The 26,666-nt window shown below is 41.6% G+C and overlaps 2 protein-coding genes across 3 annotated transcripts; both read right to left on the bottom strand.

Annotated features, from left to right (window-relative positions):
* Positions 1-39: 39 nt before the first annotated feature.
* myo5c (myosin VC) lies at positions 40-10,904 on the bottom strand. The gene is given in 41 exon segments (XM_063902403.1): positions 40-950; positions 1,052-1,132; positions 1,226-1,400; positions 1,581-1,866; positions 1,948-2,067; positions 2,070-2,097; positions 2,211-2,300; positions 2,552-2,706; positions 2,819-2,917; positions 2,998-3,082; positions 3,163-3,331; positions 3,416-3,479; positions 3,556-3,649; positions 3,784-3,964; positions 4,084-4,164; positions 4,251-4,314; positions 4,408-4,682; positions 4,799-4,862; positions 4,944-5,037; positions 5,143-5,307; positions 5,426-5,572; positions 5,665-5,830; positions 5,924-6,135; positions 6,533-6,644; positions 6,729-6,815; positions 6,919-7,016; positions 7,137-7,268; positions 7,390-7,473; positions 7,591-7,713; positions 7,797-7,937; positions 8,035-8,116; positions 8,211-8,476; positions 8,566-8,672; positions 8,754-8,861; positions 8,974-9,055; positions 9,135-9,278; positions 9,598-9,754; positions 9,829-9,973; positions 10,057-10,228; positions 10,324-10,434; positions 10,780-10,904. Coding segments are annotated over 41 exon segments (5,226 nt in total). The 5' UTR covers positions 10,807-10,904; the 3' UTR covers positions 40-797.
* A 1,343-nt stretch (positions 10,905-12,247) lies between these two features.
* Positions 12,248-25,986, bottom strand: LOC134877032 (unconventional myosin-Va-like). Of its 2 annotated transcripts, none has more exons than XM_063902384.1 (40): positions 25,824-25,986; positions 24,846-24,956; positions 24,006-24,177; positions 23,656-23,800; positions 23,399-23,555; positions 23,184-23,327; positions 22,741-22,822; positions 22,529-22,636; positions 22,308-22,414; positions 21,939-22,204; positions 21,770-21,851; positions 21,561-21,701; positions 21,305-21,430; positions 20,977-21,060; positions 20,570-20,695; positions 20,210-20,307; positions 20,008-20,094; positions 19,781-19,889; positions 19,454-19,665; positions 19,199-19,355; positions 18,725-18,964; positions 18,319-18,567; positions 18,012-18,105; positions 17,785-17,927; positions 17,462-17,575; positions 17,013-17,147; positions 16,851-16,907; positions 16,257-16,484; positions 16,085-16,152; positions 15,925-15,999; positions 15,653-15,851; positions 15,195-15,288; positions 14,957-15,100; positions 14,698-14,852; positions 14,525-14,614; positions 14,291-14,441; positions 13,923-14,202; positions 13,401-13,575; positions 13,233-13,313; positions 12,248-13,130 (listed from the first exon to the last, which is right to left on the bottom strand). In XM_063902384.1, the coding sequence occupies exons 1-40, from the start codon at positions 25,848-25,850 to the stop codon at positions 12,978-12,980; spliced, it is 5,466 nt and encodes a 1,821-aa protein (XP_063758454.1). In that variant the 5' UTR covers positions 25,851-25,986; the 3' UTR covers positions 12,248-12,977. The 2 variants fall into 2 exon arrangements, with proteins under 2 accessions (XP_063758454.1, XP_063758462.1); XM_063902392.1 differs by having other exon boundaries at positions 17,013-17,144.
* Between the last annotated feature and the right edge of the window lie 680 nt (positions 25,987-26,666).

Here is a 26,666-nt window from a genome sequence, read left to right as displayed (position 1 = left end):
GTTAGGGTTGTTAAAGTGTTTTAAACAAATTTATTTTTATAGAATCATTTATTCCGCAAACATGTTTTCATATTAAATAACTGATACAACAGATGTATATTTAAAGTAATATATTAACATTTCATGAAATCTTCTGTAGTTAATTATTTAAATACTGTTGTTATTCCCACTTCCTTTCATTTACACTTTAACAGGGCCTGAAGGCACTGATGTCTTGTCCTTAGTTGGATCCTATTTCAGTAGGTTTAGACTTCCTATATTTAAATGTGATTACTTTTAATACAGCAAAATACAAATGATAAAAATACATTATTTTTAACCTAACAAAAAAAGGCTTTTAAACAGCATTTAAACCTTTATGTTGGAAAAATATATATATTTTAAGGCTGCTTTGTCTAGATGGATGACGAATTCTGGTAACAGGGATGTAAAACAGAGACAAGTACATGTCCTAATACTGAAGAAGCTAAAACAAAGGACTGGCTGCAGTATTTGATCAAAAAGGGATTGAAATAATGAATCAATTAAACATTTTCCCTGGATTAACCATTCAATTATTACATTTGTTGCAGCTCCAACTAAATAAATATTTCAAGACTAAAATATTAAATTCTAAGAAAATATAGTGATAATTTCCATTTGTCGGTGGTATGACTTCTGTATTTCATCAAACCGAACTATATGTGGTTTTCCCTGTATAATAAAAGTGTTTACATATTTATATATACATTAAGAAACAAAGCCATAGGTTGCTGCACCATGAATCAGTCATGAGGAGCGAAAGGTCGATGGCTGTTTCAGATCCTGGTGAGGAAACCCAGGTTGAGGCTGGTAGGGACCTGCAGCAGCTCCAGAGCCTGAAAGGACGGGCAGAAAGGAAACGTGACCTGGAAACGATAATCTGAGTCCAGCATCAGCTGTGTGGACCCGTCACGATCTTGTAGTAAAGACTGCAACAAAGAGCAGGGTGAGACGTTAAGTGAAGCGCAAGTATGGCAAGTTTCTGAATAAAATAAACTTGCTAAATTGAAAATGACCGAATCACGCTCACCTGGACTTTGCGAACAAATGACGATGTCACTCTTTTCTCAAAATCATCAATGGGAGTGTAGGAGTTCAGAATCTTGACAATCTGCGAATATGAGTGAGAGTATTGTTTCAGTGTGAAGCCGGATTTTTTTTTTAAATATCAAAAATACTGCAAATGTGAAAATGAATATGGAACCTGAACAGGGTTTAGTTCAGTGCATATCTCAGTGATCTCCTTGGCGTCGTCGTCAGTGGACTTGTTGACTTGCAGCAGGCAGGCGGCCTGAGACAACGGCCTCAGAGTGTCCATAGCATTTGAGCTTTGCATGTCCCTCTCCTTCAGCCATTCCTCCAGGTAACTAATGTTACATCTAAACAGAGAAGCCATTTTTAAAATTGTTTTTATTACAGCTAAAGATAAACAAGTCGCAGGTCCGATTCAAACCCAGTTCTCAGCTTTAGTACAAGGGGCATCTTCTATACCTGTTGAGCTAATGAATGGACTCTATAAACACATTTTTGTTGTTATAAGAACTCAAACAACCACCGACCTGATTTGCATCCCCTTCCTGCAGGAGCACATATCTTTACGGAGCATGATGTTGTTGAGGGTTGTTGCTCCAACCAGGTAGAACATTTGTTTGACAGCCTGTTTGATGAGGCACTGCTCCATGCCATGTTGACTCATGGTGGAGTGGAAGACACTGAGCTGTTGAATGATGGAGGAGATAGTGTGTGTCTCTGAGTCCTCGTAAAAGCTGTTTGAGCGCTTTCTGAAACCTGTCGGCTTCATGCTGGATATCCCTTGTAGACTCTCGTGCTCCAACATACCAGGCACTGTCAGGAGAGAAGGTAAAGCAGCACATTTTAGGTTGAACACGGTTCAAATGTGATAATGATGAACTGCTGATGACATACCAATTGCAGGAGAGAGGGTCTTCTCCATGATCGAGACAAACTGATGGTAGATTTGAATGGCCAGGTCGCTGAGAATCTGTCTGTGTTCAGACAAATCAAAATTCTGCAGGCAGTTTTTTTTCTGCGAGAAGTATTTTGTTTCAGGAACTCCTTTTTAAACAGAAAGAAAAAAAGAGAAAGTGAACATATCATTGCTACTGTACCGGACTTTGTTAACAGATAAAAGAACAACAGTGTAACAAAGGTAAGTATTAAACACAGACCTCCTCTCCGCTGTACTGCTTCAGACAGTTAAGCAGCTGATACGTGTTGGAGAGCCAAAATGACAGCAGCTCAAAGTCTTTGCAGTGACTCTGAAATGAAAATGTTACTTTAATACATTTTCAGCAGCCAAACAAATGATTTCTCCTAATTATACTGCTGTTTATCCTTTGCACATGATCAATAACACAAAGTGTAATAATAAATCAATTGAACAGCTGCTTACAATCAGACTACCTAATCTTAGATATGATTATTAATAATAGCATTTGGATCATATTCATTATTCATTCAGCAAATCCACAGTCAAGATAAAGGCTAATAAAAGTATGTTCAATCTCACCATGATGACTTTTTTGACAGCACCAATGACTCCATTCATGAGAGTCTTGAGTTTGACTTCATCGTTGAGGTAGTCGGCGTGGCGGACGCACATGAAGAGGATGTAAGCCGGCAGCCCGGGGATCATATTGACCACCACACCTTTGGGCTTCAGATCTGTGAGTAGCATTGATCAAGTTTATTGAAGTTAAAACGTATTCCTGCTATTATCATTCGTGGGCCAGACAAAGTCACAAAATGAATGTGGAATAAGGTAAAGGATGAATACCCAGAATGGTGTTTTGAATGAGTCTGGATTCATCCTCTCTCTTGTACTCCAACATGCCGAGGTAGTCTTTGGGGATTGCAGGCGCAGACGTTTGCTTCGCTGTGTGAGAAACACAACATTGATGGATATGGAGGAGGTGAATTAATGTTATAAAACATTAGCACAAGCCATGATGCTACCTTTCTGTGATGTTTCAAGGCTTTTTATTTGATTCTGGAGCTTCTTTATTAATCTGTCTTTCTGGTCGAGCTGCTCCTCAAAGTCCTGAAAAGAAGAGCAGGATGTGTTCATCTGTTTCGTACATAAGCGACGTGCATTCAGACACTTGTACTGTATCCACACACCATATTCTCAGCCGTTAACTGTGAAGTCTCCTGTCTCAGTTTGCTCTTGGCCTCGCTCTCCATCTGCAGCTGTCTCTTCAAGTGATTGTTCTCCTCTCCCAGCTCCTCAACTCTTCCTTCAAGCTCCCTCTTCAACTCCTCCAGCTCTTCACTTTTCTCCTCAAAGTGCCTAACGAGAAACCAAAATCAGGCCGACTCAGAAATTACCATCACTTCTTTAATCAAGAAACCGACATCAATCAGAGTATCTTACCTGCGTTGTGAGCTCTCTTCTTGAATCTTCTTTTGAAGTACGTTGGTGATCTCCTCAGTTTTGTCTTTCGGATTACATTAACACAAAATTAACAAAAGAACAAGAAATCTGAAAAAGAGCTTCAAAGTGAACAGATTTACCTGCTAGTTCTCTGCTCTGCTCCTCTACATGGGCCTCCAAATCTTGCTTTTGTCTCTGCAGCTCTAAAGCCTGCAGTTTCAGCTCTGGTATAACCTGTGGATCAAATAAGAGAAAAAGCACAATTTACAGCATGTTCTGAACCCCGTCTATCCCAAGGAATTAAATATGGCCAAGAAGGTTATAACTGAAATGTATTAATTTAGGATAAACGCTTGAGATGAACGCACTGAGTTCTCACTGCTGAGCCGGGACAGTTCTTGGCGAATGTTCTCGTTGACATTACTTTTCTCCTGGAACAGGTTTTGCAACTTGCTGTTCTCATTTTCAAGGTGGTCCGCTTTCAATTTCCAACCCTCAACTTGGGTCTCATAGCTTTCCTTCTGCTCCCTCTGGTGGTTTTCCAGGATTCTGCCACAATGAAACAATGTCAAACAGGATGAAATGTAAACCAGTTTGTCAAACAGGCACAAAACTGTAGATACAGACATAAAGTGACAGGATTGCTATGGTCGTGAGTAAAAATAGACCTGGTAGCTTTCTGTAGACCATCAAAGGCTGCCAGCAAATCTTCAACTTCATACATCTTCTCTGAGTCGTCTGGAGTTAGCCTTCAGAGAAATAATGTGTGAGATTGAAATCCTAAAAGAGATATCGAACAAATGTGTGAGAGAAAAACCTCAAATATTTGGATTACCCCAAAAGAACGTTCTCTTCAACAACACCACCAAGAAGTTGTCTTGTGATATCGTTCATTTTAGCTGCAATGAGATATTCGTGGATCATCATCAGTTTTTAGTGTGTATAATAGTACACTATTAATTTAACTGAAGATATAAAATAAAAGTCTGAACCTCTCGCTTGTTCTGACTGCTCTTTCATCTTGCGGTCCATGTTGTTCCTCTGGTTTTGCAGGGTGTTGAGATCCTTTCTTAGTTCAGGAATGACTTTGACATGTTTGGTGAGTTGGATGACCTGCTCCTGCAGGTCAGCATTCACCTGGTCTCCCTCCTCGATCTTTCTCTGCAGACTAACCCTCCCCTCTTTCAATCTCTTAATCTCCTCTTTCAGAGTTTCCTCCTCCTTCGCGTGGTCGATCTTCTGGATCTCAATGTTGTTCTCTGCAATTCTGCAAACAAAAAACTCATCAGCCAACTTAGTAAATTGAACACACAGAGACAAAATGTTTGCTTTTGCTAAACAAATATTTGATCAGTGCTGTAGAAAAATGCATTCATGACTCACTTTCTAAACCTTGCTTCATGCTCTTTCTGTTCCCCAAGATTCGTCTTCATATGGTCAAAGCTCTCTGTAACAGTGTTAACCCAGTTACAAATGTGGTACAAATTACCATCAGGATAGCATATATAAGAATCTTGACTCCTTTTACCTTTGGCCTCTTTGGAAGAAGCTTCAAACTTTTTCTCCAAATTCTGCTTTTCAAGTTTTAGTCCCTCTATTTCCTTCTGAAGGTGTGTTGTTATCTGCAGATAAAATAAAAATATGTTAACAGGCTCCTGAAGACTGCTTCATAACCAAACAAAAGTTAACATCTGTTTTCGATTTTAAGTATCAACTTCATGACTAACCTGGCTAGCATCGTCTTTCGCTTTCTTCTCTCTGGCCTCCAAAGACGTCTTGTGGTTGGTTGCTTTTTCCAGCTGTGCCTCCAGACCGTGCAGCCGGTCCACGGTGTGAGAGTGGGAATTGGCCAAGCTTGTGAGTCTTTCCATCAGTCCACGGTTCTCTTTGTTCTGTAAGGATACAGGGAGTTAGATATGTCCTCATCATAAAATCCACATATGATAATAATAATAATAATAATAATAATAATAATAATAATAATAATAATAACCATGGAAGTATCTTTACCTGCTCTTCATTCTTCTTCCTAAGCTGCTGCACCCTGAAGGAGAGCTGGACATTGAGCACCAGCCGACGCATGGTCTGAAAACGCCTCCGTGCCAGCCATGCTCGGGCATACTTCTGTAAAATCAAGGCTTTCTGCTCCTCCATCATCTGAGAAGAGAGATAGCCGAGCATGGATCACATGTGGTTACACTTGGTCATTTCATCATATCAAGTAAATAATGAATCAACCTCTCACAGACCTTCTTGTAGCGTTTACGGGCAATCCAGCCTCGTGTGAAGGCCTGGATGGTGACGGAGGCCACACGGACTAAATGGAAGACCTGTCTCATGCGGTAACCTCTCCAGCACCTCTGGATCACCAGCGCGGCCCAGCCCTGCTTCAGAGTCGCAGCAGTCACTGATTTACTGCAGAACAAAACAAGAAGATGTTCATGTCATAAACCAGAAATACACAACAGGGCATGCAGCAAAACAAAAGTGTAAGTGAATGCCTCTAACCGGATTGTCTTTGTCCCCCTGATGTATTGTTGCAGGATGATGGCAGCCTCTCTCATGCGCAGGTACTTCCTCCTCTTGCTCCACCCGCGGACGTGTTTCTGCAGGGTCACACAGGCTCCTCTAAGTCGGTCCAGACGCAGCTTCTCCAGATAAGCCACCTGACCAGCCCGGAAGAAGATCTTTGTCCGACCAAACTTGTACTGGTTTGGGTCCTAGAGATCAATTCACACAAATGATACACAAATATGCACAATAATGCATGAGAACAATGCATTTCAATTAAAAGTCAGATTGTATGATGAGGGACGGATCAGTTTGTTTGTGGTATTGTGTGATTAAAAATATAAACAATAATATGAACATGTTTAGCAACACAGGCAGCGACCAGCATCCCCTGTGTTCTGCATGGTAAAATAACAGCTTTTTCACAATGGATTCTGGTAGCATGGGGAATAGACGATGTAACGGCGGCAATTTCCCATTTGCTTCCTCCCGTCCATTGTTTTACTTCTGTGCCGATACTCTCGACTATGCATAAGAACCTCATACCGCCCCACTTCAAATCAAGCAAAAAGCAAACTTAAAAAGACAAAAAAAGAGGCGTCTAACCTGAATCAACCTCTGCAGCACGTTCTTGCAGGTCTGTTTCTTGTCACTGAGATCCCTCTCATGATGCAACATTAGGATACTGTATCGGCTGTAAAACTCATTATATGTCCACCTGCAGAAAAAAAATGTTTGCCTTTAAAAACATGAGCATGTGGACATGTGCTTGGCTGATATAGAAGGTATTATAGAGAATCACCTGGATGGATAGCTCTGTGCACTAATACGAATAGTTTCCAGGACTCCACAGGCTCGCAGCTGCTGCACCACCCTCCTGGAGTCATACCTGAAAAACAAGCAAACAACAACTTACACATCAGACACAAACGTGCACAAATTTAGGAGAACGCCGAGTGGATCGTGTCAAACACAGTTTTACCATTACTCACTCAAATGAGAGCTTTTCATCGTTGGGCTTAATGCAGCGGACATAATGTGGGGTGGTAGCATTCAGTGTTTCCATCAGTAAAGAGAGGGAGCTGCAGAACTATACAAAGGAGAGAGAAGAGGAAGGTTACAAAGACCTTGGTAAATACAGAATATTATGGAAACTTCACTAAGGGAGTTTAATCTCCATTGATCAGAAACAGTAAGTAAACATGCTCACCTTATCTCCCACTGAGGCTCTCTGTTGTTTGTTGGCTGATTTCACTCCGGGTCTGGCGGGCCTCACTTTGACAACTTTAGACGTCACAGTTTTTTGCTTCTCCTCTTGGAAGAAGTTGGACACAAAGGGAAACTGAAAGCAGGAGAAATGTGAGAAAATTAGAAAAAGTAAGCTGTATGAGTTCGCAATCATGATACAGACACTTTGATATTTTGAAAATGAAAAGCTAAAATAAAACCGGGCCTTTGATTACCTCACTGACTCTCAAAATGTCAACCAGTTCCTCATAGAGAGTGTCTCTGTTCTTTTCTAGAAAACCTCCGCATTGATATTCCACCTGTTAATGTTAAAATACAGAGATACAAATCAGTCAGGAATCCAAGACACTTGTTAATGTTTATAAGAGAAGTAACCTTGTTGCTGAAACGAGTTTCTAAGGATTATTAGACTGCACCTTGTCTGCAAAGTGTTGAATCACAAACGCCTCATTTGATAACCTGGGCTTCTCAAACAGAGGATTGGCATCAAGATATTTGAACAGCTTTTGCAGCCAGCTTCGATCCGTGCCCTGAGGAAACTGTGAAATAAAAGCAATTATGTAAAGGAGGCAGAACAAAACAAGCATTGATAGTAAAGTTCTCATCACGTCCATGAAATTACCAAACATTCTTCATCAAGCAAGTCCAGGATCCCCATCTTTGCTTCAATCAGGTCAATGACTGGCTGGTTGTCATAGAAATCTATTAACGTCCATGGGATGTCCTCTTTCATATACTCCTCTTGCTCCAGCTTGAACACGTGCTGATTGAAAATAACAAAGACAACAGAATAACCATCTGAGTGGATAAAGGCTTGTACGCAGTGTTTTGTAATGATTTGGGACGAGGGAGAAGTTTACCAAGTTAAACTGCTGCTGAAGCTTCTCATTTGCATAGTTGATGCAAAACTGTTCAAAGCTGTTGATGTCAAACGTTTCAAAGCTGAGGACAGAGGACACAAAGATAGGATCAAAAATAGCATCTAAAGAAACCTGAAGCACTGCAGCTGAAGGAAAAATGTATGCTTCTGAAGTACCCATAAATGTCCAGAACACCAATGAAAGCGTGTTGCTTTCCTGGAACCTGCAGTGCTGTGTTTATCTTGTTGATGATACAGTCAAACAGGTGGGCATAGATCTGCTTGGCTAGGGCATCTCTGGCATTGATTGCCCGCTCTTTGGGCACCGGCTTCACCACCGTCTCAGCCACCAGAACGATCCGCCGGTGGCACAGCCAGCGCGCCAACCCCTCTGCACTCACACCCAGCAGCTCACAGAAGACTGCCAGGTGTGGATCCCTGAGCTGGAAGATGTGATGAAGGAAATCAAGTTGTTAATGAACCATGTTTTAAAATCACACATCAATATAAAGCTAAGGGAGTCAAGACTCACTGGAACTGATGATTTTCCATCTCCAGAGTTTTTGATTTCCAAATTTCCCAAATGCAGAACGGCTGCCAACACTTTGAATACATCTGACTGAAAGTCCTCCATCAACCCTGAGAAGGCAGAGAGAGCAACATTATATTAAAGTCACACTAAAAGCAAGTTACAGCCTGACATATCAAGTGTTTATTTACCAAGGAGGGAGAAGGTCCGCCGAGTCTCCTCCATGTCTTTCTGATCATCCACACCTTCAATAGTGATCTCACCACCCATGCAGGTGTACGCAAACTCATCTGCACTCACTGATGACAGGAATATATAATCATATCATCATACAACCTTATAATGAAGTCTTTCTATAATAAAAATGTGTAAGATTGGACTGAAGAATAAACCGTCGGTACAGACACTCACACAGTTTTAGATTTTTGAACTCAGGCAGGTGAGCACAGGAACACATCTGGTAGAAAATGTGATAGTTTCTCTCGTTGTCTGCCTGAATAAAACAAGAGTATCATTGTGATAGATCTGAAATAAGAAAAATAGCAAAACAACACCTTCATTTCATACACTACCTGAAAAACGACTCTGGATTTCTCTAAGAGATACGTCCTCATGTTCGCTCCAATGATCCGGTACCGCCTGTCAAAGCTGATCTCTGTGTATTTCCCAAAACGGCTGCTGTTGTCATTCCTGGTGGTCTTTGCATTCCCTATTGCCTGGGAGAAAATCATGAAGAGTCAGCAGGTCTCTTTTCAAGTTATCAAATAAATATCAGCTGTCTTGGGTGAATTATATGAGTTTAACATTGTCAGTTGACTGGACAATTTATTAACCCTGCATTAACAGTTTACTATTTGTATTTCTGTCTTGTTCTTCCTTTTTTTTGTATTCAATTTATGTTGTGTTTGTATTGCCATACTTTAAAGCACTTTGAGATTTATTAAAGACAAAATAAATGATTGTTATTATAATTTATTGGAGGGATTATTGATGTGTTGTCTTGTAAGTAGGGCTCCTGGTCCTGTAAAATCATACCTCTGTTATCGGATTGGAGGCCAGGACTTTGTCTTCAACTCGAGTCTTACTTCCAGATTTGCTTACAACAGCAAAGTACCTCATAGCGTACCGAGCAGACACTGTTTTCCCGGCTCCAGATTCACCACTGACGATGATGGACTGGTTCTTGTGGTTTCTGATAATAAAACAAATATATAACTATAACTAGACTGTATATCCTACTTTATGATCAATCCAGCTTTTATTTACCTGGCCATCTGTTTGTATGCTTCCTCTGCCACTGCAAATATGTGAGGGTCCATGTCTCCCATGTTTTGGCCTGAGTAGGCATGAATGATTGCATCTCCATAGATATGGAGCTGTTTGTAAGGATTTACAGCTACCAGTATAATACCTGAAAATGAGGAAACAACCAACTGAGCCAAGAGCACACACAGTAGAGCTTAGATACAGTTTGCCAGTGAAAGAAGACAGTACCACAGTAAGTGTAGATGATTTTGGACTCGACGAAGCGCACTCTAAGGTTGTGCAGGACCGCAGGTTCATGCAGGTAGCTGAGAGCCGTGAGGTCGTTCTCCCCCACCAAAATGTCCGGGTTGCGAAGAGGAGGGAGTTGTGGTTTTGCCGGGTCAACAGGGTAGTAGTTCTCCTGTACAGGGATTGTGTAAAGTCAGCTGTCACTTCCCACCATCATAAACTCATTGCAGTTGCATGTGTAGGTTTTATTAGTCACGTTGTACTTACAGTGCCATCTTCAAGAAGCAATTCAAGAACATTATCTCCAAGTAGAAAGTCTCTCACAATCTCAGCTGATTTCCACACTTGATCTGCATCTGGTATCCACACTCTGTTGTACTAGAAAGTTTTAATAGTTGCAATTAAAAACGATATTAATGTTTACAATAGTTAAAATAACTGTACATGTAATGATATTCCCTGTATGAAAATATATCAAAATATCCTCTGAAGTACTTCTCATTCATCCAGTCATTATAGTTTATATCTATATTAACAAGCAATAAAGATTCAGGCAACATTTAAAAGTAGTAAACATTGAAATAGTAGTCCATAAGTCCAGCTTCCTCCAAGATATATCTCTGCAACCTGCCAGAGCCCTGAGAAAGTGTCCATATGTTTCTGTTAAACAACATTAAGCTATTATGTCTCTACAATATCACAAGCATGTCCCTTTGCTCTTACCTCGGTGTAGAGTTCCAACAGAGCCATGTTTAGTCATTATTGTTTTAGCCTCTCTTGTCAGTATATTTATTTATCAGCTGTTGTATCACTTTACTTTCCAGGTTACCAACGATTTCTCTCCCTCCCCCTCACAACTATTCCAGACTCACCAGTCAAGAAAGACACATTTACTTAGCTTACCCTGTTGTAACTTTCAAAATAATGCTCACTGAACTAACCCAAAATATCTCATTTGAAATTCAGTAGAAATGTATTTCACTATAAGGCATACTTTGTATTCTAAATGGTAAACACACTTAAGTGTCTGTCTGACACGTTAATATGTTTCAATTGTATTTATGTGTATATCTAATATTAGGTATTTACTTTAGACTTGGTTTTCTAGTCTGACATGACTATGATGCTCAAACATTTATAATACTTTTCATTAACTCTATTAAACTGATCGGTAAAAAATGTGTTTGGAAGATACATTTGAAGAGTTACAAGGAGAAAAAATGAATATAAAACTTGTATACATTGATGTTTAATAATCCTTTTGTCCTTACTCTTTTGTTTTTCTATGAAATACTAGATACACTCAGCTATTTGGACATCACAAGGTAGACATTGCTTCATTTTGAGAGGTAACAAGTAAACATTATTGAGGCCACTGCTATAACATTGACAATGAACCCATCTGTGACAAACCTGTTGCTTTTACTCTGAAGGCCTCGTCACTCATCCTGCAGGTGTTCCTCTTCCTGGTTGACTGTCGCTCACCTGCTGCGGACTTTGACTGGATGACTCCGCCCCCCCCCCGTCTTGTGACAGCGGCTGACAGAGTGGGTGTGTTTCTTCAAGGGTTCTGTCAACAATAGAAACCGGATGCTGGTCCTCTGTCAGCTCACCTTGAGGACGCACATCAGCCAACTGCTTGACCACAAGCAGTTGAGCAAAACTTAGAGAATATGAAATGATTATGATTTGATTTTTACAGTTTAACTGAATATGGGAAGTTGAGGAAACAGTGTGACTGCCAGGGTTTTAACTTCTACAAGGAAACACATTCCTGGTGTGCAGTCTGAAGCTTTTATCAGATTGATTAATCAGTTATTAACTTTTAAGCATTCACAAACACAGAGCAATGATGAACATGGGAGGAGAACAAAATGACATGCTCTGGCAGGATGTACAGTCCAGATATCACTTTTAGACTGGGGGGGGGGGGGGGGGTATACAATTGTATACCTGATAACACGACTGATCATTACAACAGTGAGTGTGTTAGTGTCAATAAAGACAATACTTAAGCATCATTTAAATATTCCAAAAACAAATTGTTTTTTGAACATCGAACAAACATTGAGCTTGAGAAACCAGATCCAAAGCAACTTCTGAGGTAGTGAAACTCTTTGTGTAAGATCTTTAAGGCCTTCGAATCAATCTTTCTGAAAAGCCAGACATTGATGTTACAGACAATATTAAGAATGGTTAAATATATGTTTTATATTAGTCGTTACATAAATATATGAAGTTACAGAAATAAAACTGAATCTCATCTTCAGACATCTTAACATTTAAATGTGATGCACAATAACATTTTAACAGCATGGTTAGACTTTTTGAGAGATTTGTCCATCAAAACACTCATAGGATCATACAGTCATCTATACCAATCAACTTGCATGTTTTATGATTTGAAAGTCAAATTTCCTGACTTGAGTTTAGATCTTATATTAGGAAAATTATACCCGAGTGCCATGTTTTGTTTGGGTGTGTCTCTCTCCCCCTCTCCCCTGAATCAGGTGCTCACAAATTGTAAATTTGCTAATGTACTATTCAAACATTATGTTTTGGTTTCAGAAATTAGGTTCCTCTTGCTTTTCTTCGCCCAGTTATTACCTATTTGGTTACTTCCCTTTTACCCTAGACAATAAGGGAACGTAACACCAAGAATGCATTAATGAACCATGAATTCCCAAAAGACTATCAACACCTGTGGGAGCAGAAGGCGTGGCAACAGATGACCTTAAAAACACTTTTCCATACAGTTATCAGTCTTTGGCTGTGCAGTGCTGAAAAGCTATAGCATAGATGCATGTAAACAAAGTCGTCTAATTCTGCAGCAGTTGTGCAATAATCGTTGACATTACAGCTGGAAGACACTTTGATGTTTTTACTCTTGTAAACAGAATTCAGTCTCAGAGGTTTCTGGACTAGATGCGTGCGAGGAAGCCCAGATTGAGGCTGGCAGGGATCTGGATGGTCTCCAGAGCCACAGAGGAGGGTGTGAAGGGGAGGGTGACGGAGAAGATCTTTTTGGCGTCCATCATCAAAGTGGACGACTCGTCTCTGTCTTTCAAAAGGTTCTAAAATGTACAAAAAGAGCAGATTATAAATATTTTTACTTAACATATGACTGACTGTAAGGAGCCCTGCATCCCTTCTACACTAAGACATCGTGTACTCACTGTTAGAGTTGTGAGGAACGTGGTGGACACTCGCTCTTCAAACTCAATCACTGGGGTGTACAAGGTCAGCAGTTTTACAATCTGCAAAGAGAAACACACAAAGGTCAAATCACTAGCAGCATATCATGTCTGCAGATTAAGAAGGCAGAAGATGTTCTGATGAAGGACCTGTGCTGTGGTGAGCGCGGTGCACATGTGGCAGATAGCCTGGGCATCCTCCTCCGTCTTCTTCTTGATCTGTAGGAGCTGTGCAGCCTGAACCAGCGGCTCCAGAGTCTCCTTAGCTCCGCAGTCGGCTAGCTCCCGCTCCGCCAGCCACTCCTCTAACTGCCAGACATTATACCTGAAGCAAGAGGCATTGGAGAAACAATTTAGACAAAGCTGAGGAGCAAAGTCAAACCTGACATCTGTGCTGCTACACCAGAGTAAGGAATTGAATTAAATAAATGTTTAAGCATCATTAAAGTACTCCTCCCTACTCCTTAAAGGTTTTCACCCGAGTGGTTCTCCAGGAAACAAAGATCCTGAGAATAACTTTTATCTTTTACAGGATCTCAGTTGTTGACTGCAGGTTGCTGTGCATGATGTTTTTGTTCAGCAAGTTATCAAGCCGGATATGGAATAATCCCACCATTGGTTGTCTCGTTGCAAATAAACCAGCGACAGGCCAATGACCATTCTGTGCCGTACCTGATCTGCAGGCCTTTACTCCAGGAGCACATTTCCTTCCGCAGCAGCAGGTTGTTGAGCGTGACCGCACAGATGATGTAAAACTGCTGCTTGACCAGCTGTTTGATGAGCTCCAAGTCGATCCCGTGCTGAAGCATGGTGGTGTAGAAGAGGCCGAGGCACTGCAGCAGGACCTCCACTGTCACAGCCGCCTCTGGAGAACTGCTGCTCCTCTTCCTCAGACCGGTGGGTTTGGAGCCCAGAATACCTTGGATGGTTTCGTGCTCCAGCATGCTTGCAACTGCACATAAGAAACAGAAAGCATACATTTAATGTGGTTCCGTTACGGAAAAGAGAAGAAAACCTTATGTGTTGGGAGATCTTCTCACCTATCATGGGCTGCATGTTGTTCTCCGTGCATTTGATCAGCTGGCGGTAGATCTGGATGGCCAGATCACCGAAGACCTGCTGGTACTCTGACAGCTCAAAGTTGGCGAGGCACTGCTCATTCTGCTTAGGAGTGTTGTGTGTGGTGAAGACCTTTATGAAGAGGATGTGAAGACGTCCAGGGTTACATAAGGCAAATGTAGAGCTGCGAATATAAGCGTGGTATAAGAGCTTACCTCATCTCCACTATACTGCTTCAGACAGTGCATTAATCGGCATGTGTTGGCCAGCCAGAAAGACACCCTCTCAAAATCATGTCCTTTCCTCTATAGAAGGAGATCAACAGTTAATTCAAAAATAAAAGCATCCCTCAAGATTCTTTCCACACCTCAAAAGGTATATATCCCACCTTTATGACCCCCTTGATGCTGCTGATGGTGGAATTGAGCAGCGTGCTGACTCTCTGGTCGTCGTTCACATTGTCTGCATATCGTACGCACATGAAGATGATGTAAGCCGGAAGGCCGGGAATGAAGTTGACCGCTACACCACGTGGCTTCAGATCTGAGAAGATTTGAAAGCAAAATTAACAAAGGTGTCTTCAATATATGAAAAAAACATCTGCATGTAATGTTTAACCATTCAGAAAATGGTTTCCTTTAACATACCTGAGACCAGATTCTTGAGCAAGCGGCTCTCGTCGCCCGCCCTGTACTCCAACATGCCCCGGTACTCTTTCTCCTTGCGGGTGATATTCACCGCTCTGACAGGAGCCATCATCACGGAGGTCTTGCTCTTTTGCTGTGGACTCGCTAAAAACAAAAGAGACACATTATAAGAAACCACAGATGTTGTGACGCACTACAGTTATTTAGAATATGAGAAGAGTCTAGGCCATGGGATTACCTTCACAATCTTCCACTTTTTTAATGTAAAATTTCAGATCTCTTTTCAGTTGGCGCATGGTGTGGTTTTGTTGCTCTTGCTTCTTCATGAGTTCCTAAAATTAAGTAAAAATAGAGGTTAAGTGTGAGGGAAGTTTAAATCAGTGTTCATGCTTTTAAAAATGTGAAAGGAAAACATCTTAAAAAAGCATCAGGGTGAATTATTTTCAAAACTCTCTTCAGTATTTTGTTATATTAACGTACATTTGTTTTGCAATTCATTCTTTATCAATGCAACTAAAAAAATGTACCTCAAAGAGCAATACATGTAACCTCATTTGAAAAAAAGGAAACATGGCGAGGGCCCTTTCAAAGGTACAGATCCAAGTTTAGACAGAGACTCTGCATTGCGATAATATTTTCACACAGTCATGATGATAAATGAAAGAGTGACAGATCCAATCCAGTGTGCACCCTCACCAGGTTCTCGCCGGTGAGCCGCGTGATCTCATGCTTCAGACTCGCATCGATACGGGCGTCTTCAGGCAGGAGGAGGCTCTGGGCCAGCAGCCTCTGCTGTTGCTCCTTTTCAACCTTCAGCTTGTTCACCTCCTCCTGCAGCTTCCTGTTCTCCTCGTTGTGACCTCGATGCTGCAGCTGCATCTGGCACTCCAGGATCCTGTGAAACAGAGGGATTATTTCTCTGTGGCATGGACGTGCTTGGATGCAACTCCAGGATATTATTTGATTACCTATTGGTCTCTTTCAAGCCTTCATAAGCCAGCCACAGCTCTCCGTCTTCATTCAGTGTATGGATGTCAGTGGACCTGAGGAACAGATCAGGTCATTTAACTAATAACACTTAACTCTTCTTCCTGAAAAGTTTGAACTGGAGTGGGAGCCACGTCTTACCGGTCAACATCTTGAAATGAGGGAATGTCATTGAGATCTAAATTCACCCCTTCCCCGAGTGCAGAGTCCTAGAGGTCAGTTGGTACAGGGTAAATGTTGTCCGTTGCATTAAATATAAAGATACTAAATAAACAAGAAGAACAAAGTAAATGTTTGGAATTTCATTTTTTACCTTGTGTTTGAGAGCTTCTTGGCGGACCATATGTGACCGCAGGAGCAGCACTTCCTCTTTTCGCATCTCCAGCTCCTCATTGGAAGAGGTGAGTTGATCCAGCAGGATGTTGTAGGACAGAGAGCCAGCAGCAGGGGGCGCCAGGTCACTGTTCTCATTGGTCAGAGACTTCCGCAGCTCATTCAGATCCTGCTTCAACTTCTTGTTCTCAGACTCCAGTTCCTGCCGCTAAAACGTTAAGAGAAACAGTCAAACATCCCAGAAGAAAAAGAAAACAAAATCCTGTCAATTCAACATCGTTACAATAGTATTAAGGAATACTATTGGGATGGATCTGTGTTTGTATGGGATGTTAGAAGAGAGCCATCTACATGTACATGTGTGATGTTTTTGTGCTTTTATTTCCTGGTAACGCCATACCATCTTCATGATGAGCAAGTATGCTCATGCACACACCTCTTTGAAATATAATAACAACAACAACAACATCAACAACAACAACAACGACCACGGAAATTACTCCTGGGACCTAACTGTGTTGCCCTTGATCTTTTGATTGAGTCATTTTCAATAAACATACCAGACAAATCCTACCTTTAGTGTTTCCAAATCCAGTTCTGCCCTGCCAACAGTTCTCTGCTCCTCCACCTCCTTGTAGAAAGAATACACACAAATATCACACAGGATAACCGGTAGCTTATCGATGCAGAGCAGAATAACATCATTAGGAAACAAGGTTAGTTTTTATTTCCATACTTTTGCCTTTTCTTGCTGGTATTCTTCCCCCTTGTCCAGCTGCTGCCACAGAGAGTGTTTTTCCTGCTCCAGCTCCGTCACTCTCCTCTGGAGCTTCAGAAGGACTGGCAAGTCTACCGCTGCCGGGGTCTCCTGCTAACAAAACACAGAAAGCGTTGGGTGAGGAATCTGTTCACAAACTAACTACAATGCTGCACTGATAGGATTAGAACACAGACAAGACCAGAGAAAACCAGCTGTTCACGGTGAATATTTCAGCGTTGTGCAGTTTCCTGTAACACCAATTTGTCTATTGTGAAAACTGGAATGTGTTCGTACAACAGCTGAATATATCAAATGTTATACAGGCACCGTTTAGCTCTCAGTGGGGAGCTTTTCACACTTAATAATATACATCGTCTATCATTCACTTTCAGGTCATTCTGATACTGTGCAGTTTTCGACATTACCTCTGGTTTGAATGGGCTGTCCTCTCCCTCAGCGGAGCCTAAGCTCTGACTGAACCCAGATGAGTTGCTGCTGTAGTTTGAGTCTGTCCTGGTGTGAATTAATTTGCTCGAGCTCTGGTTAAGTATTGAAAAAAACAAACATGTTAAAGAAGGATTAGGAAGTCAGATCTTAAGTTGTTTCCTCCATTGTCACCATATTATCATTTTCATGATAACTGAACTCTTGAATTAAGGTATTCAATTCTGTGACACAAATATGAAATTGCCATGTCCAGCTATGGTTGTCATGCCAACACTGTGGCACTACATAAAAAGTTCCTCACGATGGTGATGTTCATCTCCTCCGTCAGGTCCCGGTGCCGCTCCTCCAGATCCAGGTGTTCGCTCAGCAGACTTTGGTAGCGGGAGCGCTCTTCAGTTAGGTCCTTCTCCAGCTGCTCTGCATTCTCAACGTTGGTTTTGATTTCTAAAACAAAACAGTTTGATTCATTCATTCATTCATAATGCAGCCATTAAGGAGAGTATGTGGAGGGTTGAAACTGCTCAGTACCTGTTAACTGACTAGCTTGTTCCAGGATTATTTGGTTCAGCTCATCTTTCTCGCTGTTCAGCAGAGTGTTCTTCATATTAAGGTCTTCTACCACCTGGTTGAGACAAGGCAAATCATGTTATCTTATTATATTATTAAATCATATTTCATATCTTTTGAAACTGAAAAAAGTAGGGAACAATAACCTTCAAAGTTCATAAAATGAATATGTCAAAGTTCCTTGAACTGATATTTAACAGAAAGTGCCATGTACAAGATGTTATTGAGGTTACCAGGCACTTTGGATAACTCCAGATGAAGAACCTACCTGTTGTGTCTGCTCCTTGTAGACCTTCGTATGCACTTCGAGGTCTTTTTTCTCTCTGCGGGTGTTTTCCAGCTCGTGCTGGAGGAAGGACAGCTGCTCCAGTAGCGAGGGAAGCGCCGCTGCCTTGGATTTGGCGTCCTGCTCTGATCTGCGTAGGTGTTCTATCTCTCTGCTCTGCTTCTCTCTCTCAGTAGTCTGAGTCTTCTGCATAACAGTCAGCCTCTCACTGAGCTCTCTGTTTTCTTTGTGCTGCAGGGGGGGGGGGGGAAACAAACACATGCTGGGCATGTGATGCGACAACTCCCAATGACCCCATGTGGCTTCAGCCACTACTCCTTTTTTTAACCATAGATTCCAGAAGGAAGTATTTACCACAGACAGAACTAGACACCCCCACAATACTCACCTGCTCATTTATCTTGTGCTGCAGCTGCATAATCTTGTTCTCCATGCCAATGTTGAGCTTCTTGATGCGCTCCACAGAGCGGGCCTCCACTTTCAGCTTCTTTAACTCGTTCTTGGCCCTCATGCGACGCACACAGCTCTGCAGCAGGACGATGGCTGCCAGGGTGCGTCGGTAACGCTGTCTAACCAGCCAGCCTTTCATCCATTTCTGAATGATAACGGCTTTTTGTTCATACATCAACTGTGAAAGAAATACATATATTTCATGTCAAAAACTAATCTAATTTAAAAGGATTAACAAGGTCTCCATTAGTGGGATTTAGCTCATGACTTAACTCAAGGCTGATGTTGACATTGCCTCCTGGACTAAGGTCATTAAGATCTTATTGTGACTTCAAAGCCTCACATCATACTCAAGTTAAAGGAGACCTTACAAGTGTGAAATGACACCATATCCAGTTCCTCATGGGGTTACCTTATAGTACTGCTTCCTAGCCATGTAGGCCCTAAGGAAGCACTGAATAGTGATGGCTGCAGAGCGCTGCTGCTGGTAGCGTCTCCTGGTCGCCCACATACGCACATTCCTCTGAATGACAACAGCTGCTCTGGTTCTTCGCAAGAACTTCACATAACTGAGAGGGGAAAACATGTGTAAGAAACATGATGGATCAGCTGGAAACCGATGTTACTCTCCGCTCTTATTCTGCTTTAGTTGAATGTCTCCACTCACCAGCGCGCCTGGTGCCCCCGTACGTGTCTCTGTATGCTGATGGCAGACCGCTTCATCCTCAGGTACTTTTTGCGGGCGAGCCAGCAGCGGATAGTCTTCTGGATGCGAACACAAGCGTTGCGCAGCTTGTCAGAACGAAGCTTCTCCAGGTACGCCACCTGACCGGCCCTGAAGAAGATCTTGTTTTTGCCAAACTGATATTTATCTTGGTCCTAGGAAACAAAGTGTACAATGGCAAATATAACATGACTTATTTTATTGTGTTGGTCAGAGTTGAATATTTTTTTATTGACATGATGCTAAGGCTTTTATCAAATTCAAACATACCTTTATTAGTTTTTCCAGGAGGTTTCTGCAGGTTTGCTTCCTGTCAGACAGCACATCCTTTTGCTTCATCAGGACCCGATAACGACTGAAGAACTCCTGATACGTCCATCTGCAGTATTCATATAAACAAGACACGTTGGATGGATTTGTTTTAGAAGTGAATGTGTTACACATGTATAAACTGCACTTGGCCCTGTGCTCTGTACCAGATGCCGTTGAAATTCTACCTCGATGGGAAGCCTGCTGCTGAGATCCGGATTGTTTCGAGGATGCCACATGCCCGAAGCTGCTGAACGGCCCTCACAGGATCCATGCTGCATTAAAGATAAAAGACAAACGGTTTCAAAATAAGAGAACTACTCCTTCATCTGTGCTTCTTTATTTGCTGCTGCAGATCATCATATAAACAGGAGAGGAAATCCTCCTCACATGAATGGAGACTTGTCGTCATTAGGCTTGATGCAGCGTACATAGTGAGGGGTCGTGGCATTTAGTGTTTCCATCAGCAAATGAAGAGACTGCCGAAACTGAGTGAAAAGAGAACAATAGATCCTTTATAAACAATGTGGAAATGCAGGAATAGTACATTCAGTTTTAACCTCCATTATCAGATGTTTTACCACTTGCAGAGCATTTAATCGTGTATTTTTTTTAATTGCTTTTCATTATCTGAAAGGCATTCAAATCTGACCAGCTGATGAAGCTATTAAATGAAACATTTTGACATAAAATGTTTTTTTAAATCAAGGCTTTTTCAAATGTCACGTCACTCGCTCTTTATGTTCCTACCTGCAGTCCAACAGTCTTCTTGTTGTCCCTCTGGCTCGGACCAGCTCTCCCAGTGACACTACTACGCTTGTTTGTTAAACGTGTTGCCTTGTCATCATCCACAAACAGCTTCAGCAGCCAGTCAACCTGAAAGCATTATTGTTCAGAGATTAAAGTTTCACAATGTAATCCTTCCATTGGACAGCAGGGGGCAGTGTTTTCTATCTGGGACTCAAAAGTGGGTGTATTTCCTCCAATAGTTGTGGTTGAACAATTCTAGGGTGTGTGCCCCGGAGCATGCAAAACAAATGACACACTTGCTTTACATTGATGGGATGGTGACATTGAATCCCTGCGACCTCCGGGAATGGACCAATTGAAAAGAACTAGGAAGTGAAACTATAATGAACTATTAATAAACATTTCACCTGGCTCTTTTTCAGCACATTTAGATGCTCCTCGTTGACTGTGTCCTTGTTTTTCTCCAGGAAACCCTCACACTGGTACTCCACCTTGGCACAAGGATACAGGTCACAGTGTTGTTTCAAAGTAAAGGTCATATTCATCGTCGTACTGATTTGTACTGTTATAATAAATAGAATCATCAAACATTTATTTTAAAGGCATAAAATGATATCTTTGCAGAAGCTAATGTAATGTCACTCGTGACTCTTTTTGACTTCATTAGAAACCATTAGTCATCCATCAACTGACTCTTTAGATGTAATGCCAACTCAGCACCAGACAGTTTATTACCTTGTCTGCAAAGTGGAGGATGATGAAAGCTCTGTTTGATAACCTGGGTTTATTAAAGTGAGCATTCTGTTTCAGGAGCGTGTTGTACAGTTTCTGGGCCCATGAGTCGTCTGAGCCTTTGGGCATCTATGGAAACAGGAAGGGCTGACACATTAGTTAGTCATCTTGGCATTAGTCACAACTTCCAAAACACAGCATGGTGGATATTTCTCCTGTGGAAAGGAGTTAAAAATAAGTAATAAAACTGGCATTTTACCTTGCACTCTTCATCCAGGAGGTCCAGAACACCCAGCTTAGCCTCGATGAGATCAATGCAGGGCTGGTTGTCTTCAAAGTCAATCAGTGTCCAAGGGATCTCCTCTTTCATGTACTCCTCTTGCTCCAGCTTGAAGACATGCTGGAGGAGGGAAAGGATTTAATGTTCTGAGTACAAAATGAATGTGTTGAGCAAGAAAATACACATACCAGGTTGAACTGTTGTTGAAGCTTCTCATTGGCATAATTGATGCAGAACTGTTCAAAGCTGTTGATGTCAAACGTTTCAAACCTGAGGGGAAATAAAATGTTTAAATTAACAGCTCGAGACAATCCAGTGGGAAATTAAAAGGCTGCGAACTTGGAGACAAAAACAAACCCGTAAATGTCAAGCACACCAATGAAGGAGTGTTGGTTTGCTGCAGACTTTAAGGCATTGTTAATACTGCCCACGATCCAGCTGAAGAGTCTGGCATAGATGTGTTTGGCGAGGGCATCTCGGCCGTTCACCGCATTCATCTTGGAGACAGACTTGACGTATGTTTCTGTGGTCGTCTTGAGTTTCCTGTGACATAACCAGTGGGCCATTTCCTCACAGGGCACCCCCATCAACTCACAAAACACCATCAGGTGGACATTGTTTGGCTGAAAATACATTCACAATAAAGCTGTTTAACATCCTCAATACAACAATCGAGTATAAAACAAGACCAAACACTTGTTGGGTTTAGAGGAAATCAGTGTTTACCAAGATGCTGCTTTTGTCTGCTGACTGATCCTTCACCTCCACATTGCTAAGATGGAGAATAGCAGCCAGAATTTGGTAAATTGCCATTTGATCACTTTCACTGATTCCTACAAAGAAACAAACAACAATAAAATGACAGATGAAGTAAATGAATCCAGAAACAAAAACAATGTTTGTCCAATTTTGTACATTCAACATGATGAATGCAAACCTGCACTCACCTAAGCGTGAGAAAGCCTTCCTGGTTTTACTCATCTCTTTGGCATCATCCACTCCCTCAATGACTGGGCTCTGACCCTGGTTAGTGCAGTGGAAGTCGTCGGCACAACCTTCAAAACATAAATCATATCACATTTTAAATTAAATATTTACAAGATGGATCCGTTTTCAAATCCGGCTTGAATAACAGCTGATATTTTAAAGACTCCTCTACCTAACTGGAAGGCTTTGAACTCGGGTAAATGTGCAGAGGCACACAGCTGGTAGAATATATGGTAGTTCCGTTCTTCTTGGGCCTAAAAGTAGTGCAAGGGAAAACAAGAGCAGTAAATTACAGATGAATTGCAAACAGATTGAGGAAAAGTTGATAGCTCTTTCAGTTGAAGAAGTGCATAGATAAACTGCAAGCACATCTATGCCCTAGATTATGTCTCAAAAAAACAAGACCATTGTTTTGAATGAAGGGCCAGGCGGGCTGAAGGGAGTGTTGTTTATGCGTGTTGATATTAAGTTGCTAAGATATAGACATGTTGAAATGTGACATTCACATGACACTGTTTTAAATCAATTAAATGTGAGGAGGAACACAGAAAATGGAAAGATATGGATGGCTTCATTTAGAGGATGGTCACATGATAGCATACCAAGGAAAATTACCTGAAACACAACTCTAGACTTCTCCAGTAAGTAGGTTCTCATGTTGGCCCCAATTATGCGGTGCTTCTTGTCAAACCCTATCTCAATGTACTTCCCAAAGCGACTGCTGTTGTCATTCCTTGTTGTCTTGGCATTCCCAAGAGCCTGAGGAAAGAAAAGGTTTTAGAAACCTTGGTCTTTTTTTAATTTCGTCATATTTTTGTTGTGTTATTCACCTCCATGATAGGGTTGGAGGCTAGGACTCTCTCCTCAATGTTTGCCTCGCCCGAGGAGCAGCTGACCATGGCAAAGTAGCGCATAGCGTACTTAGCAGAGACAGTTTTGCCAGCTCCAGACTCACCACTCACTATGATGGACTGGTTTCTTTCATCTCTGCGTGAAAAGATGGCAAACAGAGAGAGGGTATCAGCATACAGGGAACATTTCATTAGTTTTGAATTGTGAATGTAAAGTTATTTTACGGTGCCAAAACCTGGCCATTTGTTTGTATGCTTCCTCTGCGACTGCAAATATGTGGGGGTCCATGTCTCCCATGTTCTGCCCACTGTAGGCATTGATGATGTCCGCTTCATAAATGGGAAGGCTCTCATATGGATTGATGGCAACCAGGACAATTCCTAAATCCCACAAAGAGAATCAGTCAGACTCTGAATATGATATGTTACATGGATTAAAATGAATGAAGTGTGTGTTCCTTTAAGGGCAGCCTGAGCCACAGTAATCAGCATGATGTACTGTAGATTATCTCAGAGCGTACAGTGAACCGGGTTTCAAAGTCTACAGTGACATTGATAGTGTGACTCAGGAGATGAAGCTCGTTACCACAGTATGTGTAAATCAACTTGGAGTCGACAAAGCGCACTCTAAGGTTGTGCAGCACTGCAGGCTCGTGCAGGTAGCTGAGAGCTGTGAGGTCATTTTCCCCCACCAGGATGTTAGGGTTTCTCAGTGGTGGCAGGTTGTTGGTTTTGGGATCTATTTTGTGTTCCACCTCCTAGGAAGACACAAGAAGGAAGCTATGAGTACCAAGAGTATGAGACTGAAGATATCAGGTGGCTTTAATTTTATGGGAAAAGGACAAAGTAAGAATAGATGGTTAAGCAATAACACTTTAGCATAAGTAAAAGCTAACCTGCAACCACTGTCCTTGGCCTTGTTCATGTTCACTCCTGATAAAGCTTTGGCCTTATTTCCATACCTGTACAGCAAGCCCAAACTCGACATCAGAGCTTCAGGTAGCAACAGCCCGAGTGAACAGAGTGTAACGCACTGCTGGTATTTTAATCAGTTAAACTTATTTTAGACCCAGTACATTACCCTGGCTTCCTGTATTCAAGGTGTTGCATTGTTGCATAGAGAGGCCGAAGGTGTTTGTCTTGCCTAAGTATTTATGAGCGTTTACCAAACACTACAGCTGCCCGGAATAATCCCACAGCACAGACAGTTATGAGGCTCTATTGCCAGTGCTCTTGCAGAGAAATATGTTCATGGCTTTCTGACAGAATATCACACCCATTTCCACCTCAACTGTGACTGTGTATGTGTGTATGTGTGACTGTGTGTGTGTGTGTGTGTGTGTGTGTGTGTGTGTGTGTGTGTGTGTGTGTGTGTGTGTGTGTGTGTGTGTGTGTGTGTGTGTGTGTGTGTGTTTTCCTGTCTCACCGTGCCATCCTCCAGCTGCAGAGCCAGCTTCAGGTCGCCAGGAGTGTAATCTTTGGTAAGCTCTGCTGACCTCCACACTTCTCCTGCATCTGGCAGCCATACACGGGCATGCTGATGGACACAGTAGGAGGATGTGGGTCAGAGCCATTCACCCACTTAACGTTACAGTCAGTATTTTTGACATGAAGCTCAGGAGAAAAGCAGGATGGCTAACTTGAAGTCAGTAGAAAGCAGTTATGCAAATAAAATGGATGGACACGGGGCATTTTAAGTGGCAGACTGATAAATAGTCAGTGGTGGAAGAAGTTTTCTGATACTTTACTTGAGAAAAGTACCAATACAGTATTGTCAAAATACTAGTTCTGCATTCAAATCTTAATAAAAGTACTAAACAAATGCCCCAAAAAAACGACTTCAAACTTAAAGTATAAAAGTAATCATTGTGCAGAAAAATTGCCTTTATGTGTGTATATTATTATGTGTATACATTTCTAGATAATAAAGTAGCAAATTAGAATCCTAGACAAAGTTCTGATATACTTTTTGTAAAATATTTAAATAATTTCACTACTTTGTGACTTCAAATAGTTCATTTTTAGATAAAGATGCATGTCGTTAAAAGTAACTAAAGCTGTTTAATAAACGTAGAAGAGTAAAATTACAGGATTTCACTTTTAAACGTAGCATGGAGCAATGGAGCATAACATGTAAATACTCAAGTGAAGTACCTCAAATGTGTACCCATACTTGTACAGTAGTTAAGAACATTTACTTAGTTACTTCCCACGTCTGTAAATGTAAAATACACTTGGTTATCAAAAGGCTAAAAGCTGTTCTGTAAACAGCCCCAAGTAACTGATGCGAGTGAACCAACGTTCTTCACAGAAACATTTTTATATACATTTTGGACTAGCATGACTATAGCTAAGGAAACCGTTGAATGAGCTAGACAAACCGTCACAGAAAAACAGTTCCAACCTTAGCGTAAAGTTCAGAGGCTGCCATGTCTCACAAGTTCCTCAGTGAGTCCTCAGAAACTTCCTCTGCCCGCAGAGAAATCAATCAACATTGTACTGACGACCAAAGAAGAACAAGTTAACTTCTTTGAGCGGCTCTCCTGGGCTGCTGCTCTCGCCGGGAGGACTGTTCAAATGTCTGCTGTCAGCTGCGCTTGCCCTGACACGTTTTGCTCTCGTGCGTGTTGCCCGCCTCCCAGTGGCCAACTCGCTCGTGGCAACTAACTGTAGGCACGGGTGGATTTTGAAACAATGGGCCCCCGGGCACACTAATGGAAAAGACCCTAACACCACTCGTACATAGTAGCAGGACGCACAGAATGTACTTGTTTTTAATCTTTTGAGTGTCCTTTCTGTCTAATTGTGGTCATTTTTAATGAAGTTTTTGTGTGACATTTTGTAGTTGTTTAGGTTTTTATATAGTTATCTTTTTCTTCTGGTTCTCCTGCCCCTTTTTGTGTCTCCTGGTAGACGTTTAATGGTAATTGTGTGACTTTGGTTGTCAGGCACTTCTTGGTGGTTGTTGGTATCTGTATGTATTTGTTTTGTGCCTCTTTTATTTTGTTTTTTGTCTGTGCATCTATCATTCTCTCATTTTCTGTCTCATTTTGCCCAACCATTGTGGTTGTTTTATGTTTCTTTGGAGGGATTTTCAGTCTCATCCTTGTTGATACGTGTCTCTACCAGTCAGAGTTTGTAGGTAGAGGCCAGGGTTGCAGTAACCCTACTGAGTAATCCAACCATGAACCGAGGATAAGGCTGAGGTGGAGTCAACATTACTGCCATGGGATGGAAAATCACACCA

This window comes from Eleginops maclovinus, chromosome 2, assembly GCF_036324505.1.
Source record: "Eleginops maclovinus isolate JMC-PN-2008 ecotype Puerto Natales chromosome 2, JC_Emac_rtc_rv5, whole genome shotgun sequence".
NCBI lineage: Eukaryota > Metazoa > Chordata > Actinopteri > Perciformes > Eleginopidae > Eleginops > Eleginops maclovinus.
Note: the sequence above shows the minus strand (reverse complement) of the source record. Positions and strands in the feature narration are given on the sequence as shown.